Here is a 16,845-nt window from a genome sequence, read left to right on the forward strand (position 1 = left end):
CTTCTCCTTCCTTTCTTCCCTCCTCTCCCCCCCCCCCCAATGTGCTCCAGAGGGTTGGGAAACCCCCACAGTGCATTTAGAGAATCATGGGGTTTATAGAAGAGAGGGGAAGTCTCATTGCACAATTAAGTGGATGGATATCCTAAGTTAGGTACTGAAATAGTCTTGCAATATATATGTTTGTTCTTAGGAGGGATGGAAAAGCCTTCCATCAATAAAAGATAGTTGGATTTTGTATGCAAAATCCAACCTTACCTGTCATGAAATCATTACTTAAATACTGAAAAGTGGTTAGTCCTAATTTACTGGAGGGCAAACATCATTGTCTCAGATCATGATCAAATGAATTGGAAAAAAACCAACTGGATGCCGTTACATGTTCCTGCACAAGTAAATGATGGTACACATCTTTTTAAATCCTAGCTCTTAAAAAACATCAGTTTATAAGTAACCCTTTACTTTATCCATATTCAGGTGCCTGTTATTCATATGGAGGACAAAACCTATTCCAAACCCTAACCCTAACCCTAACCCTATTCCATATCTAAACAAACATGCACAAAAGCTATTTCACATCCAAGCCAGCATGCACAACCAGCCAATCTGTTAGCCAACTCCAACTAATACATATTTTCTTTGAAAGCCTGATAAAATCCATAACTTGTTGCTGTGTTCATTGCAAATTGTTACATTTGTCTTGACTTCATAGCAGACTGTTTCTAATTTCTGTCTTTGTTTCGGTTCAGTTTTAATTGGTAAGATGAATTTTTGACTGTTAAAAGAGGAAAAACTGAACATACATCAAATACTTGGTGGTCAACTGTAGATGTGTATATGTTCATATTAAATTGTTTTGCTGTTAACTCAACTGCCATTCTAATTGGATCTTTCTATTCAGTCCTCCTCATGGAGAAGCAAAGGCTGGTTCAAGCACTCTCCCACCTGTGAAGTCAAAAACAAGCTTTATTGAGGCAGACAAGTACTTCTTACCATTTGAATTGGCATGCCAGTCCAAGTGTCCAAGAATTGTTAGTACGTCACTGGATTGTTTGCAGGTCTGTATTGAATTATATGCCATTAACTTTTTTTCTTAAATTTGTGGTTTCTTTTTATAAAGGAAGGAAGGAAATATAGTTGTTTCCCTAGATTATATTTTTAATTGCTAACACAGTACAACTAGTGAGGTTTAAGTTGTTTCATAAAATTTCAGCATAGAGAAATTGTTGGTTTTAAAGGTAGATTGCCTTGCTAAGTATCTTTATTAGGAGACAGTTGGACTACTCACTAGCCTGGTTCAATTGTCATGGTTAATCTATTGTTTAATTGTGGGGAATGTGCTATAGACGTCTCGTGTTTCCTCCTTCCTTTACACACCATTGTGCTTCCCTACTTCTTTGTTTGGGCCAGCAGTAGTTTTTCTACTATGCTTTAATAAAACTGAAATAATGAACCCACTTCAAACTAGAGTTTCTGGTTGTCATTTGGAGACAAACTATATGCAGTGGTAACCATTACTTGCCCTAGTTCAAATGCCACAGTAAAAGATGGTCACTGTAAACTGCACTGGTGATGGAATGCACCACTGTCTTGCTAGTTCCCGCTTGAATCTGTTTTCCCTCTCATCTCAAGTGTACCCCAGGATTTTAAGAAATCTAATACTCTGCAATGTTACTGTCAATGAGAATTAACCTGCATGGTACAAAATATAATCATGTGTTAAGCTGGCTTGTTCAGTTGTACTTTTGCTTTACTCCCCAGAAACTTATAGCTTATGGACATTTAACTGGCAGTGCTCCAGATAGTACAGCACCTGGGAAAAAATTGATTGATAGAATTATTGAAACAATATGTGGCTGCTTTCAAGGTCCTCAGACAGACGAAGGGGTTCAGCTACAAATTATAAAGGTAATCTGATTTCAACTGATCATTAGCTCTCATTAGAGTTTGCTGTTGAAATGAGTTCTACGCCCAAGACAGTGACCTGCAATTCAAGCATGTTGAACAAGAGCTGAAGGTGAAAACATGTAATAGTTTGTTTAATCAGTTAGTACCTTAATTGGACAAGAATATTCATTCAATGTTGCTTATCAGTTTCATAAAAACATTTTACTGTTAACAGAAATAGAATTGCTTTTTCAGGGCCCTATCTAATAGGTTTGGACCCGCAGAAAGGTGATTGGAATTGACAGCTACAACTATGCAGTCATTTGGCTAGAATATGAGAGAATTAATTCCATGAATCCTTTTCCCTCCCCTCTCATTATGTAGTTGCTGTAATTAAAATTTATAGCACTTACATGTTTAGAGTGAGGAACATCAAACATAGACTGTAAAGACCTTTATAAAGTTGATAGTGGGTATTTGGGATTTACTGTGGAACTAATCTGTGTGCAGGAGCCAGGTGTCATCAGGAAGAAGGCTTTCATTTTTTTTTTTTAATAATATTTATTGAACATTTTCAAATATAACAGAAAAAAGACAAAAAATAAAATAAAACATCCATTTTATAACCTTATTTTCATTAGCATCCTTCCAGGACTTCCCCACCCCACCCCCTCTTGTATTCCAATTCCTTCAAATAGATTCAACAAGTTCTTACCCCAAATTTTAAACTTATTACAATTAACCCAATGTTAAGAATGTTTTTCCCTCCCCTAAAATCGACTCCGCTCCCTTCCACGAGTTCCCCTTTTTAATATGCAGAACAGATTAAAATAAGAGAAAATAAAAAATAGAATAAAGTATAATTTAACACCCTTTGGATTCCAAATTTCCCTCCCCCCTTTCCCGGTTGCGTTCCCCAATGTCCATCAATGCCTGTTGTCATCCTGGAGATCCCACATCTAGGCCGAAATCCTTCACAAGTCCACTTTGCCGTCTTTTTAATAGTCTTTGCCATCTTTTTGATCATCTTTAGTTTCGAGCCTCCAATCTTGGAAAAACTTTATCTCAAAAAGGTCCATTTCTTCCATCCAGATCTCTGTATTTAAGAGTAAAAACTCCAATTTTGTTTCTTTAGAACTTTCAAATCTGGATGTCCCAAATGTTCCCACTTCCAGCTTTGTCCAATTCTTGTTGTTCATGTTGTTCTTATTATTCTCTCTCCTCATTTTTCTCTAATTTCTTTTCCTGCTCTCCTGCAAAAATGTTCCAATTCCAAAAACTTCTAAATCCCCTACAGAGGCTTTGTTATTCAGGAACAAAACTTTACGTCAAGTCCCTTCCATTCTTCAATAGATAAGTCTATTGTCTCCTTTAGTGTAGAGACCTCTGTAGACAAAATAGTATTCCATTTCTGCAGTTTACCAGGAGATAAAAAGTCCAATTCAAATTCCATACCAGCAATACTTGTAATGTCCCACAGCCCCTCTAGAGGAATTATAGTAACTCAGTTTCCTTCCAGATCGCACCTAACAGTCAAAGTAACTTATTATTCCTTGTTTTAAACAATTTATATCTAATTTGTAACAAAATGTAACCGGCAAAGTCCTCATAACAAAGTCTCTTTTTTATTCTTCAGCTTTGACAGCTCCTTTGACAGCTGTCAAAGCCTCTGTTTCTCCTCTCCCGGCGCTCTCGCGAAACGCTCCCGGTTCCCGGGGGGGGGGGTTGCATTTTAGCTCACGTTCTACTTTTCTCCTCCAGCCCAGTCTTATAATTTTCCATCGTGAAATTAATAACTTTATCAAACTTAGGTAGCACTCGATCTTAGTTGTTAAATCCTTTGCTTTAAATCCTCTACAACAGGGGGGAGGCTGAATTCCTTTTTGCACCTCCCCCGCTCGCTCCGAATTTAAAATTTAAAATCTTTTCCCTTTTTAAGTCCAGTTTCCAATTACTCACGGGTTGTTCTTTTAATCCGAATTTTCAATGGAAGAAGTCAGCGCTCTCCGCCAAATGGCATGCGGCTTCGCTCGGCAGGGGAAGCGGAGGACTCATAGCACCACACACCCCCGGCACCCGCTCCGCAGCCTTTAAAAAGGCTCCTTCGCGGGTCGGGGGGCGCAAACGGTGCCCACCGAGTCACCATGCCCATGGGTTTCAGCACCCATGGTTTTTAAGGGTCCCCGCGATGCCGACGCGGTGGAACCCAGCCCCTGCCGAGCAGGCTCCCTCCGGAGCTCGGAGGGAGTCCGCCATTTGGCGATGGCGCCAACCCGGAAGTCTAGGAAGAAGGCTTTCATTCCACATAGTGGCCTCTTTGAAATGAGTGCTAAAAGTGGGTTAGTAAATAAGAATTATTCTTGAACAATTTATGTCTGAAATGCACATTGAGTAGTTATGCAAAGTTGAGTTGGAGGTTCAGTGCCTTGATTTACAAACTGAATTTTCCTTCCTTGTTCTGGGCATGGATTTTTCCAGTTTGCCTGAAACATGCTGTCAGGGGCTCAGGAGCAGAGGCACAGGGAAGAGAGGAAATGGAGAGCGAAGGGGAAGAATCTGAGGGCAGCGTAGGAGAAGATGACAGTGGCCCGAGAGATTCCATGAGCCTCTCCAGCGAATCAGAAGATTCACAGAAGGGGGCGCCGGTGGCCAGGGCAAGGGGGGTCCCAAGGGGGACACTCCAGAAGCAAGGGGCCAGCGGGGACTCCCAGAGCAGCAGTTGGAGATCAGGACCAGCTTCCCCACCAGAGCGTAGTGGGGGGGAAGAGTCCCAGGTATCGGGGCCAGCGTCTCCCCCAGCAGGGAGAGAAGATGAGTCAGGGCTGACCACGCCTCCATCGGAGAGTCAGGGAACGGAGGGGAGGTCAGGTCCAGCTAGCCTCCCGGAAGAGGGAAGCAGTGACAGAAGCAGTGTAACGGTCAGGAGGAAGGTCACTGGCTTGGCGCGAGCGCCAAGTTCAAATGTACAGGCGCGCGGGACAGCAGAGAACCCGGATTGGGAACCAGGTCCTAAAGCCTGCCGGAGGCAGGGGGAGGAGTCAGGGGACTCAGCGTCAGAAAGGGGTCCAGAAAGGGGAATGCCCCAGCGGACAGGAGGACCCAGAGGAGGAGAGAGCAGAGGAAGAGGTGGAGCAGGGCTAGAGTCTTAAACTGGTGTCAGAGGGGAGGAGATTCAGACGGAGCTTCGGCGGTCTAGGGTTTAAGACGTAGAGCTGCGCGCCACGGCTTTGAAATAGAGACTGAACTTCAATAAAGACTTTTGTATATAACAACGACCTGGCGTTGGTCCTCCGTGAGCTGGGACCTTGGGCAGCTCTGACACATGCTATTTAACATTTCAGGCACTCAGTTCTTCCATTAAGTAGGTACATTGTCCTTATTCAATGGAAAGACAGAGATAAATGTTTAATGAATAAGATCATTAAATGCACAATCACACCATTGCTTAATTGCAGCAGTAAGGAGAAAATGATATGTACACACTTCCTTGTGTACAAAGGTCCTATTTAAATGGTTATAGGAGCCATTGGCATAAGATCCATCTTCTTTAAATGCAGTTAGCATATGTGTCCTGTTCTTCATATATATGATGATGGTATGACAGCAGTCTGGATTTGTCGCTATATCTTAAAAAGCAGGGTACACGTTAAGCATGTTTAAATGAGGTGAGGGCCTCAATTGTTAACTTTTTCTTATTTTTTTAGGCTCTACTCACAGCAGTAACTTCTCAACACATAGAGATTCACGAAGGGACAGTGCTGCAAGCTGTAAGAACATGTTACAATATCTATCTTGCAAGCAAAAATCTCATAAATCAAACCACAGCCAAGGCTACTCTCACACAAATGCTGAATGTTATATTTGCACGTATGGAAAACCAAGCAGTAAGTATGTTTGCATTTCAAATTGATATTGATTTCAAATGCATATTTAAATTCTAGTATTCCTGTGCAACACTTGGATTGATTTGCCAGCTGTGTCCACGTTGTTTAATTTGAAATAATAGTCCAGTGAAAGACACACAATTTAGCTTGTACGAATTTCATGTATAGAATACAACTGAAGACCAGAAAAATTGAAAGAAGCCCTGAATTGTGCATCTTTTAATTTATGGATATTAACGTTTCATACTATCTGGTGTGTAGAGGAGCAGGCATGGTTGTTTTGATAGAAGAGATTTTCTTTAATACTTTATTTATTGATTGATTTCATAGCTTCAAGAAGCAAAGCAAATGGAGAAAGAGAGACATCGGCAGCAGCACCATCTACAGCAGTCGCCCTTAAGCCATCATGAGCCTGAATCACCTCAGTTGAGACATATTTCAGAGCAGACTATTGATCAGCTCTCCCAGGACCATGAAGGGGACTTGGACCATCATGCAAATGATGTGGACAAAAGCCTTCAAGAAGACACAGAAGCAGAAAATGGATCTGATATTTTCAGTGCAGAAAATGAGCAGACTGAAGCTGACCAAGCAACAGCAGCAGAAAGTAATAATGGGTGTCTTTTTCTTGTCATAGTGGGGTGAAAGAGGGTATGAAATCTTGAGAAATAATTACTACTTTTTCATTTAGCTAAAGTAACATGTAGATTGCTAGCAGGTGGTGTTATAAGGTTTATTGATTCTTTACAAAGCTATGCTGTAGTCACAGTTGACATTCTACTTGTTTTCTAGGTAATTGCTATCAGCTCAGATTAAATAAATGCAACGAATAACTATCAATTCTGTTTAAGAGCTATTTCTTTATAAAGTAATAAAACTGACTCGAATGGAATTCTGATATATTTTGAGTAATATATTTTCTGTTTTTATTTTGTAGCTCTGTCTAAAAATGATACAGGGCCATATGATGGAGAAAGCAATCAATATGAAGAAACGGCACAGGATATTGTACAAAGTATAGTCCAAGAAATGGTGAACATAGTAGTAGGAGGTACTATACTTACCTTTAAAGTGTATTGCTGAATTGAGAAGGGACTTGCAGGAACTTAGTAGAAGGAAGTAGTGGTAAAATTCCTTTGTGTGTAGGGCAAGAAGTTGGGCTTTAAGTAAAATGATAATGTAGACTTGACCTTCACTTAAAATATTGTGCATTACTGAGGTCCAGTTCATATGTAAACAGTATCAGTCTTATTATGATTTATCAGAATGAGAACAAGTGGTGTACCTGTGCATGCTCTCCTGTTTCTCATACTCTGGTTGGTTTCACATGTAACAGTACAGCAAACTAGCACAAATGATGAATCGATAATAGATTTCAGGTGTTTTGCTTCTCCTCGCTTGTTCTGCCTTTGGGCTGTGCTAAATCATGTATTGTCCATTCCCATTCTCATGGATTTGCTTTCTCCAGACAAACCATGAAATGTAACCAATATTTGTCCTATAATTTATAGCTTGTGGTTTGGTAGGGCTGTACCGTAAGCCTTGGTACAGACAACACTTTAAGCCAAACCATGACTTAGCACAGTGCAGCAGCAAAATGACCATGGAGGAATAAAATGATCTCTTCTCCAGGAGCCCACACATTTGCTCATTCGTGTTAAACTATGGTTTGACGACTTTATGTGTGAACCAGGACACTGTAGTAGAATACTTTGCAAGGTTGTTTAAATAACAGTTTCCTATTACATACAAACTGGAAAACTGTGGTTTAATCTCTCTTTACAAATCAGGATATGAAATCTGGTTTAATAAAACCATGGTTTCTTACACTGAGATCATTATGTTTGAATTGAGCCTGAGAGATTTTGTCTTGCAGCTAGTTATGTCTTCCAGTCATTGTTAATTCCTTAAACCTCTCTGTTATAGGACTTTGGCTTATTAAAGAAATATAATCAGTGGAAATTGAAGCGTTAAATGACACTTTAATTTAGTCATATCTCAGTTATTTCTACAGCATCACCTGTTTTTAGCTGCACTGGTGCTCATATTAGTAAACCAAGCAGAAAAATGTTTTTGGGGCAGTTGTGTTTCTGTTAAAGGGAAATTTCAAGTGATACTTGAGCTAATGAGTTGACCTAGTTTGAGTTATCAGGATTTGACAACTAATTTCTATATTTTTTTCACTGCTTCTGTGTGAGCTCTTCACAGCAGGTTTTCTTTCTCTCCTGAGAAGCTTAATGAGATGTTTATTAGTTGTGACACTTTATTAAAATGTTTGATCAGAGCTGAGAAAATACTATAAATTTTGGGGTTCTGGCCCTGTTTAGTGCTGAAAAATTAATAGTTTATTAAACTATTTTTATAATAGTTTATTATAAAAACTGCCATAACAAATAATGTATGTGTTACGGTCATAATTCACTAGACTAATATTATAAAACCCACATTAGCTCTAGGTAGCTCATTAAGCTAGTTTCCAGTAGTTACTGTCAGCAAAGCTGAACATTTGTTTTAATTCTTAGGTGCTAACATTAAACTCTTGATAGTTCTTTGTCCTGGTGAATAAGATACTTTCTCAGCCAGCTGTTTTAATGTTGAAAATGTAATGTCTTTCTGACACTGATTTCATATAGTAGTATGGAACCAAGGCAATCTGTTGTGAGGCTGAAAATCTTCTGGTCTTGTATTTGACAATGTACATTAAAGACTTGACATTTTATTCTGCCAGTAATATTAATACACCATCTTATCGATTCCTTTTAAATATCATGTTTTTTATTACATGGCTCTTTTATCCTGTAGATGTAGGACAAAGAACTGCTGAAAAGGTTATGATTGATGGACCAATGGGGACTTCAGAAGATGGAAGTGACAGTGAAAACATCCAGGCAAATGGAATTCCAGGGACACCTATTTCTGTTGTTTATACACCATCTTTACCTGATGACAGGTTATCAGTCTCTTCCAATGACACTCAGGTATAGGCATGTATGCTTAGTCTTAAACCCAGTACACCTTTTGAATATATTTATGGCCCTTTACAGAACATTTTGAATATATTTATGGCCTTTTACAGAACATTGAAATGGTAAATGCTGTGTAAAGAGAGCTTGCAAAATTCTGTAGTACAGATACTTTATGACAAAGATTATTACTATGCCCTAGGCCAAGATTATGTGTGATATTGCAGTAAAATAAAATGCAGGAATAATCTTTGACTCTTGGATTTACAACAGCATGAATATGATAGCTTTCATTTTTATAGTAATTTCAGTTGTATCAATTGGTAGCTAATCAGTTTTTGTTTAAATTTACTCTCAAAGTCACTTCTGAGCTCTTTGAGTTTCTAAGAGTACATAACACAAAGGCTAATTTCTGATTTGCTGACTTTAATTTTCCAGGCGCCAAAATGGTATATATCTGATCACTATCATTGAAGAATGTGGTGTAAATTGACTTTTTGAACCAATTCGCTTCAAAAATGTTAGGCTTGTGATTTTTGAGCATGACAGCTGACTTTGAAAAGTACAGTAATAACTGCTGCATTATTTGCTAGCAAATATTTTATCATATCCCTCTATCCCCAAGCTTGGTTTTTACTTCACACACTTCTGCTTAATGCTAAATAGCTTATTAAAAACGTGTTAATTTCTTTAGGAATCTGGAAATTCTTCAGGACCTACCCCTGGTGCTAAATTTTCCCACATCTTGCAAAAGGATGCCTTCCTAGTATTCAGGTCACTGTGTAAACTCTCTATGAAGCCTCTGTCTGATGGTCCACCTGATCCAAAGTAAGTTGAGATTCTTCTGCTATGAAATACTTAGATGGTGTATATGCATCCGTAGCTGCACTTCCTCCTCCTGATGCACTATCATGTGACGCAGTATCTAACATAAGATAGTATCACTATCATTGAATCATAGAAAGCATATCTAGAATATGGTGCAACAGAATCAATGAAAATAAATTAAGCTTCTGGATAAATTATATTTGGAAACTTTGGGGTTTGTAAGTTCTGTTCCATGCACATGAAGTCCTCTCTGCAGTCAATTGGGTTTTATGAGGGACTTGAATTGAGAGTAACTAAAAGTATCTTCCTTTGAGCTACCAATCTTGTCTTCATGATTATATTCCTTGTACCTCAGAATAGATACTACTGGATAACCCTTGTTTGAGAATAATAGAAGATGACAGTTATTTAGATGACAAGCAGTTTTTCAGATGATACATTAATCACTAGTGCTAACACATAAAACGGAAATGGTGGTTTAAGAAATAATTGTTTTGGATTAGACCCAAAGAGGTGGGTTGAATCCTAGCATGTTCTTCCTGTCATGGAATAGCCCCATAGGATCCAGTCCTCCTTTCGAACCAACACCCTGAATTATATGTTTATATAATTTATAGGCAGCCCAAATGGGCTGACTTCCATGGTATGGGGAAATGTATTGGCATATATTTGGTACAAACTTAAAGTACCGTATTTTTCACCCTATAGGACGTACTATTCCCCTCCAAAAATGAAGGGGAAATGTGTGTGTGTCCTATGGGGCAAATGCAGGCTTTCGCTGAAGCCTGGAGAGCGAGAGGGGTCAGTGCGTACCGACCGCTCTAGCTCTCCAGGCTTCAGGAAGCTATCCGCAAGCCTTGCGAGCCCGGCAGGAGTTCCTGTCGGGCTCCCAAGGCTTGCGGATAGCAGCCTGCATCCCGAAGCCTGGGGCGCTCTGCACAGGGCACCCCGGGCTTCGTGCAGATATCAGGCAGCCCCACAAGCTCGGGGGACAGCGTGGAGGCACAGCACGCCTTCCCGCTGTTCCCCGACCTGGTTTGGAGGCTGGCACTGCAGCTTCTCCCCAGCGCCAGCCTCACAAACTCGGGGGACAGCGGGGAGGTGCAGCGTGCCTTCCCGCTGTTCCCCGACCTTGTTCTGAGGCTGGCGCTGGGAGAAGCACGCTTCTCCCCAGCGCCAGCCCCACAAGGTTGGGGGACAGATATCCACAAGCCTGGAGAGACCAGCGCGACTTCCCGCCGGGCTCCCTAGGCTAACGGATAGCAGCCTGTTCTGGGGGTTGAGGTTGGGGGAAGCTCGGGCATCCCCCGCCCCAGCCCTGCACCTGGGGGGGAAATAATTGTTTCCCCTTTATTTCCCCCCCAAAAAACTAGGTGCATCCTATGTGCTGGTGCATCCTATGGGGCGAAAAATATGGTATATATGAAGTGCTTAAATTGATTTTGGCAATTTAACGGAAGTTTAAAGTATTTACACTGCAGGATATCACATGCAACATAACACTTCCATAGCAGCATGTTAGTACTTAAGTGAAAAAAAAGGACACTGTACAAGTCTCTTTCAAATTTTATTTTAGACCAGCAATGTATAGAAATATTCCAGTATGTATCCAATTTGATTTTCAGCTTTTCACTGGCCTGTTAGGAATGCTTGCAAGCAACTTTTTTTCAGTTTGTATGTTAAATTGCAATGTTTTGTGCAGTACACCTTTATTTTACCAATCTCAGTTCCAGGTCAGCAGGATGTGTTGATGATTGAAGGCAAGCAGCAACCTTTTGAGAGGTAGGGCTTCCATCATGCAGTTCTGCTCCTGCCTTCATCAAGGTCAGCCAGTTACCATTAGCTCCTGGTTTCTTCATTCTTTGCCTTCTTTTACCTACCTTACTACTTTAATAGTATAGACAGCTTAGTTAGAGTTTTTCATTCCTTATCCATGTAAGTGCTCTGGGAGCTTTTTTGGCTGAGGAATGGGGTGCAAATGCTCTAAATAAATAAATAAATAAATAAATAAATAAATTTGCCCAGTGTGGATCCACCCATTTCTATCCTAGTTTCTGGGGACTTACAGGATGGGAAGTCCATTGCCAGGATGTTTCAATCCAAGGTCAGTGGTCACTAGCAGAAGAGACAATTAACATCAACTGGCTGGAACTCAGGGCTGCTCATCTGACTCTCCAGCACTTCCCCAGCCATCTTCCCCTTCCTTATCTGAACCAACAACACCACAGCCAAATGGAATATCAACAAGCAAGGCTCAACTCAACTCTGGGATCTCCAGAAGGAAACTGCTAATGAATTGGGCGGAAGTCAACATTCAGTTTTTCACTTCAGAGCACATCTCAGGCCTCCTACACATCCAAGTGGATTGGCTTAGCAGGAAGCTCAGAAGTTGGATCAGGTGGAGTGGCAGCTGAATTTACAAATATTCCAGCTCATCCACTATTGTTTTAGCCAGTGCCAAGTCTACGTCTTCACCTCAGAAAGAAATAATCAGCTCCCTTGCTATTTCACCAGGTTTCACATTCTGAAAGCAGAAGCCTGGGGTGCTCATCTTGCTCTGACCTCAGGGACTACTCTATGCATTTCCCCCAACACCTGTTTTGCTACAAGTCCCATGCAAGACCAAGGAAGAAAAGATCAAGAATAATTCTTGTTGCACCATTTTGGCCACCCTGACCCTGGTTTCACAAAATCCTGAGTCTCTACATCTGCCCGCCCCCCCCTTTTTTTACTACACAGTCAGCTGACTGTGGAATTTGAATGGGAACGTTTTACAAAAAGAAAGTTCTTGTCAGCAATGACAGCCTTTCCTCCTGTCATACTCCACCAAGCTTGACATTTCCACCATTCTGGAATTTCTCCAAGAAGGCCTACAAAAAGGTCTGAAAGTTAATACTCTGAAACATCAGGCAGCAACGATCGCCTCAGTTCTTTCAAAGTCACGCTCTCCACCCCTCTCCTCTTACTCCTTACTAAAATGCTTCTTCAGAGGTACTGCACTAATTTGTCCCCCCACTATTGACAGATTCCCTTTATGGAATCTACACAGGGTCCGTTTTGCCCTGCAATGGCCCCCTTTGAACTTCTCAGATGAGTTTCTCTCCAAATCCTGTCTCTCAGAGTGGTTTTCCTCATTACTATTGCCTCTGACCACAGAGTCTCCAAATTAAACATGCTCTCTATCACTAGACATCTCTGTATTTTCCACGATAACAGAGTAGTTCTCAGGACTGATCCCTCCTTTCTGCCCAAAGTCTTCTCTTGTTTCCACCTTCAACAGGAGATCGCTTTACCAACCTTTTGCCCATCCGTGGTATACGCCAAGGAAAGGGCCTGGCACTCACTAGATGTTTGTAGAGCCCATGTTTGGACAGTGTTCTCAAAGCTACCAGCATGAGTTTGACCAAGCTGCGGGAGGCAGTGGAAGTCAGGAGTGCCTGGCGTGCTCTGGTCCATGGGGTCATGAAGAGTTGGACACGACTAAACGACTAAACAACAACAAGGTCAATATAGCCAGAACCAAAGCTACACAGACAATCCAAGAACATATTTGTCTCCTTCCATCCCTCATCCCCCCCCCCGGGGGGGGGGGCGGAATAAGGTCTCAAGAATCACTCTTTACAGATGCATCAAGGCATGTATAGTGCTAGCATACAAAGCCCCAAAGATCTATGTTCCTCAGCATATCACAGCCCACTCCCCTAGGTCTGCAGCCACTTTGGCCACCTTTCCCTCTCACACTCCTTCAGGAGATTTGCCGCACAGCCACCTGGGCCATGCCTTAGCATTTTACCAGACAATACTGCTTGGACACATACACCTCACCTGAGGCAGTGTTTGGTCAGAGGGTCCTGCAGCAGGTGCTCCTCCCCAGCTCCTGCAGCTGTAGCCCACCCTAGGGAAGTTAGCTATTGCACATCCCATCCTGCTAACCTGTAACTGGAAATGGAGAGAAGTACAGCTTCACTCACCTGAAATGTAGTTTTCCATTCCCAGTGATAGGTCAGCAGGTCCCACCTTAGGTAGTGGGCTGCAAGAGTCTTTTTTCCTTTCTGTCATTTCCTTATACCATTCAAGTTGGTTGTAGTTTTTGTTAGGAGGAGGTAGGTTTTCCTCCCGTTCTTTATGACTCCTGCTTTCTTGAGCTTGGTGAGTCCTTGAACTGCATGATGGGAGCCCAGCCTCCTGAACGGTTGCTTCCTGCCTTTGATCAGGGGGAGGAGCCACCAACCAACCCTGCTGACCTGGAATTGGGAATGGGAAACTACATTTCAGGTGAGTGCAACTGTAGTATTGGGTTCCCCCCGCCCCACAAAAAAAGTACTGGACACAACTGATATGTAAATCTCCCATGCCGTCAAAGGGAACAAAATTTATCCTTATCTTGTGCCTATGATTTAGAAATAAAAAGAGCTTTCCCCTTCTCCCCCTCTCAGTGCACAAAGAGGGGGAAAAATATTTAGGAGAGAGAGCTGACATGAGTTTTTTGAGAATTGACAGGCTAGCATTTAGAACATTGTAACTGCTCCATAAAGGTCAAGGTGCTGTTCATAGCAATGAAAGTGATTAAACGACTGTTCCTGATTGGTGTATTGTGCCTGGTGTATGAAATACACAGTGTGCTCTACTGTAAACACTCACTTTCAGTAAATCATAGTGCAATGGTAGTTGTCTAATACATTAAGTGGTTGGTTTATATTTTATATAATTGCCTAGGATTTTCTAACAATAGCTTAGAGATGTTCTTAGTCGTTTTTATAAAGAGAAATATCTCCCACGAATTGTTCAAATAACTGCAATTATTCCTTCTAGGTCTCATGAATTGCGGTCAAAGATCCTTTCATTGCAGTTGCTGCTGTCTATTCTGCAAAATGCAGGACCTGTTTTCAGGACAAATGAAATGTTTATCAATGCTATTAAGCAGTATCTTTGTGTTGCACTGTCTAAAAACGGAGTCTCGTCTGTTCCAGAAGTGTTTGAACTTTCGCTTTCTATATTCCTCACTCTACTTTCAAATTTTAAGACTCACCTGAAAATGCAAATTGAGGTAAGTTAACATCCAGCAATTTAAGCACCTTACTTGAAGTAATTCAGTATCCCTCTAGGCATCGCATACTGTTCAGTTGAAATACATAAGGTTCATAAAAGAGCAATTTCATTTTAGCCTCAAACTAACTTGACTTCGTTAGGTTTAATGATCACCTTGTTTTAAATAATCTCATATAAATCGACCCAAAACTGCTACTTATCAAGAGCACAATTTACTGCAGCATTCAAAGAAAAGAATTGTAGATGTTATCCCTAAGCAATTTTTTATTGCTGGCCTGAGTTTACTAACTAATTAACTGTTAGTTGAGCATTTCATTTGCTACTGTATTATTGTTACCTGCCACTGCTCTCCTTGGTTTTACACATTATCTGTACCAAAATGTTGCTGATTTAGTTTGTATTTCAGTTGTTTTTTCATGTTGTGTCATGTTTTTCTTATAAATCTTCAGTAAACATCTAGTTGGGGGAGTGGGGTGAGGGGAGAGAATAGAATTGTACCCACATGCAGATGTTCAGATAGCAAAGTAGGGAATCAGGATCATCCATCCCCCACTCCATCTCCACCTGTCATTAATGTGTTGGACTTCAAGTTTGTGTGGCTTCACTTACAGACCCTTGACGTAGGTAATCCCTTATCAGCGTGATCTTTGCAGCCTAGATACTGGAAGCAGGGCCTATATACTGTGTGTGTGTGTGTGTGTGTGTGTGTGTGTGTGAGAGAGAGAGAGAGAGAGAGAGAGAGAGAGAGAGAGAGAGAGAGAGAGAGAAAGGCCTCTATGCAAATTTGAAATAGAACACATGTGGGCACGGGGATTGATTTATACTCCATTTTTCTTTTAAAATCGTAGCTAAAGCTGCTTACAATAAAAGAGAAGATAACATAATAAAACAAAGCAATAGAATAATACATCCATTAAAATACTGAACAGCTTTAATGAAACTGATGCTTCAGTCAAACCAGCATAAAAGCATTGTCTTACCTCTTACCTCTAATTAGCACCAAAAGTACCTGAGAAGTATAGGGTAAAACTCAATACATCATTTGTCTTGAAAAGGTCACTGTAAGGCACCAAATTAATTTTTCATCATACAAATACCTCTTGCCAATTTATGAAGCTCATACCTAAAATGAATCAGTTTCTTCATGGTTCCAGAAATACTAATAGAAAACATACTAAATTAAAATATATAACTGTGTAAATGTATATATAAGTGATTTGCATATTGAAATGACAGGCGCTGTATAGTTTATTACATTCTGCCTCCACCTTTGGAAAAAGGCAGGAAGTTATCGTTTTCCAGTGGTGAAGATGAGAGTTGGTGATGAGGATTTAGTCTTATGTGTGCTCTGCCTTCTGCTGTTCATCTCCTATTTGCTATGTGGCAAGCTGTTTTAATACTAGCTTTGTGTGTTGGTCTTCCCATTTCCTGTAGGCACTGTGTGCATATATAAAATATAGGAAATTTCCATTTAGATGTGTCTCTTTTAAGAAACTTTTCTCAGAACTTCTACTCAGCCATGCTGATGAGATTTATTAAAAACAGTAACCTGTCATGTCATATTCTAACGCATATAGAGGCAAAATACTTAGCTTCTTAGACAAAAGAATCTAAAGAATTGTGAAGTTAGTTCTGTGACTCCCAAAAAGGGCTCTAAGAGTTGTGGGTTGTTTGACATGACATTGGGTTGAACTGGTCCCCCAAAAAGTTCAAAAACAACAATATGGGCTAGTCATAAGTAGCTCTTTGGCTTCCAGCCATGGGAAAGTGATGAACACAATGTTTTATATTGCTCTATCAACAGGCTTCACACAACTGATTCTTAAGTATGTAGCTATTGCCGCTTATGCCCTAGATCAGATATTAACTAGCCTGAAAGCTAATGTCAGATGACGAAAGCATTATATTCAAGGATGTTCCTTTTCCAAATGGAAAAAGGCACTTTAAGAACCAGTTGGGATGTTCTCTTTCATGGTTTATGAATCCAAGAATGAGCATTGAATCCATGCACCATTTCCACCCTGCCTACCTCTGCACGCTGCCTTCAGTGCACAGATCCTGGATTTCTTAAGCCAGGGCTGTCTGTTTTTTGTTTCTGTTTTGCTTTTTTCAACTTTGCCTAGCAGGACATCCAAATGCAATTTAACGGAGCTGATAGAATAGTAATTGGAGTGAATGCAATTAATTACTGTTAAAATCAGACTTTGTGACCTACAAGAACTCTCTATGAATCATTT

General features: G+C 40.7%; 1 protein-coding gene across 1 annotated transcript in view; it reads left to right on the top strand.

The window, feature by feature from the left end:
• Window positions 1–16,845, top strand: part of ARFGEF1 (ARF guanine nucleotide exchange factor 1) — a 70,301-nt gene that overhangs the window by 25,570 nt on the left and 27,886 nt on the right. The window contains exons 3-10 of the mRNA XM_081874914.1: window positions 899–1,055; window positions 1,759–1,905; window positions 5,589–5,768; window positions 6,099–6,375; window positions 6,706–6,819; window positions 8,571–8,746; window positions 9,426–9,559; window positions 14,372–14,606. Of these exons, the coding sequence (XP_081731040.1) occupies window positions 899–1,055; window positions 1,759–1,905; window positions 5,589–5,768; window positions 6,099–6,375; window positions 6,706–6,819; window positions 8,571–8,746; window positions 9,426–9,559; window positions 14,372–14,606 (1,420 nt within the window). The remainder of the gene's footprint in view (window positions 1–898; window positions 1,056–1,758; window positions 1,906–5,588; window positions 5,769–6,098; window positions 6,376–6,705; window positions 6,820–8,570; window positions 8,747–9,425; window positions 9,560–14,371; window positions 14,607–16,845) is intronic.

The sequence above is a fragment of the Podarcis erhardii genome, assembly GCF_964252035.2.
Source record: "Podarcis erhardii genome assembly, chromosome: 8".
NCBI classification, from domain to species: Eukaryota; Metazoa; Chordata; class Lepidosauria; order Squamata; family Lacertidae; genus Podarcis; species Podarcis erhardii.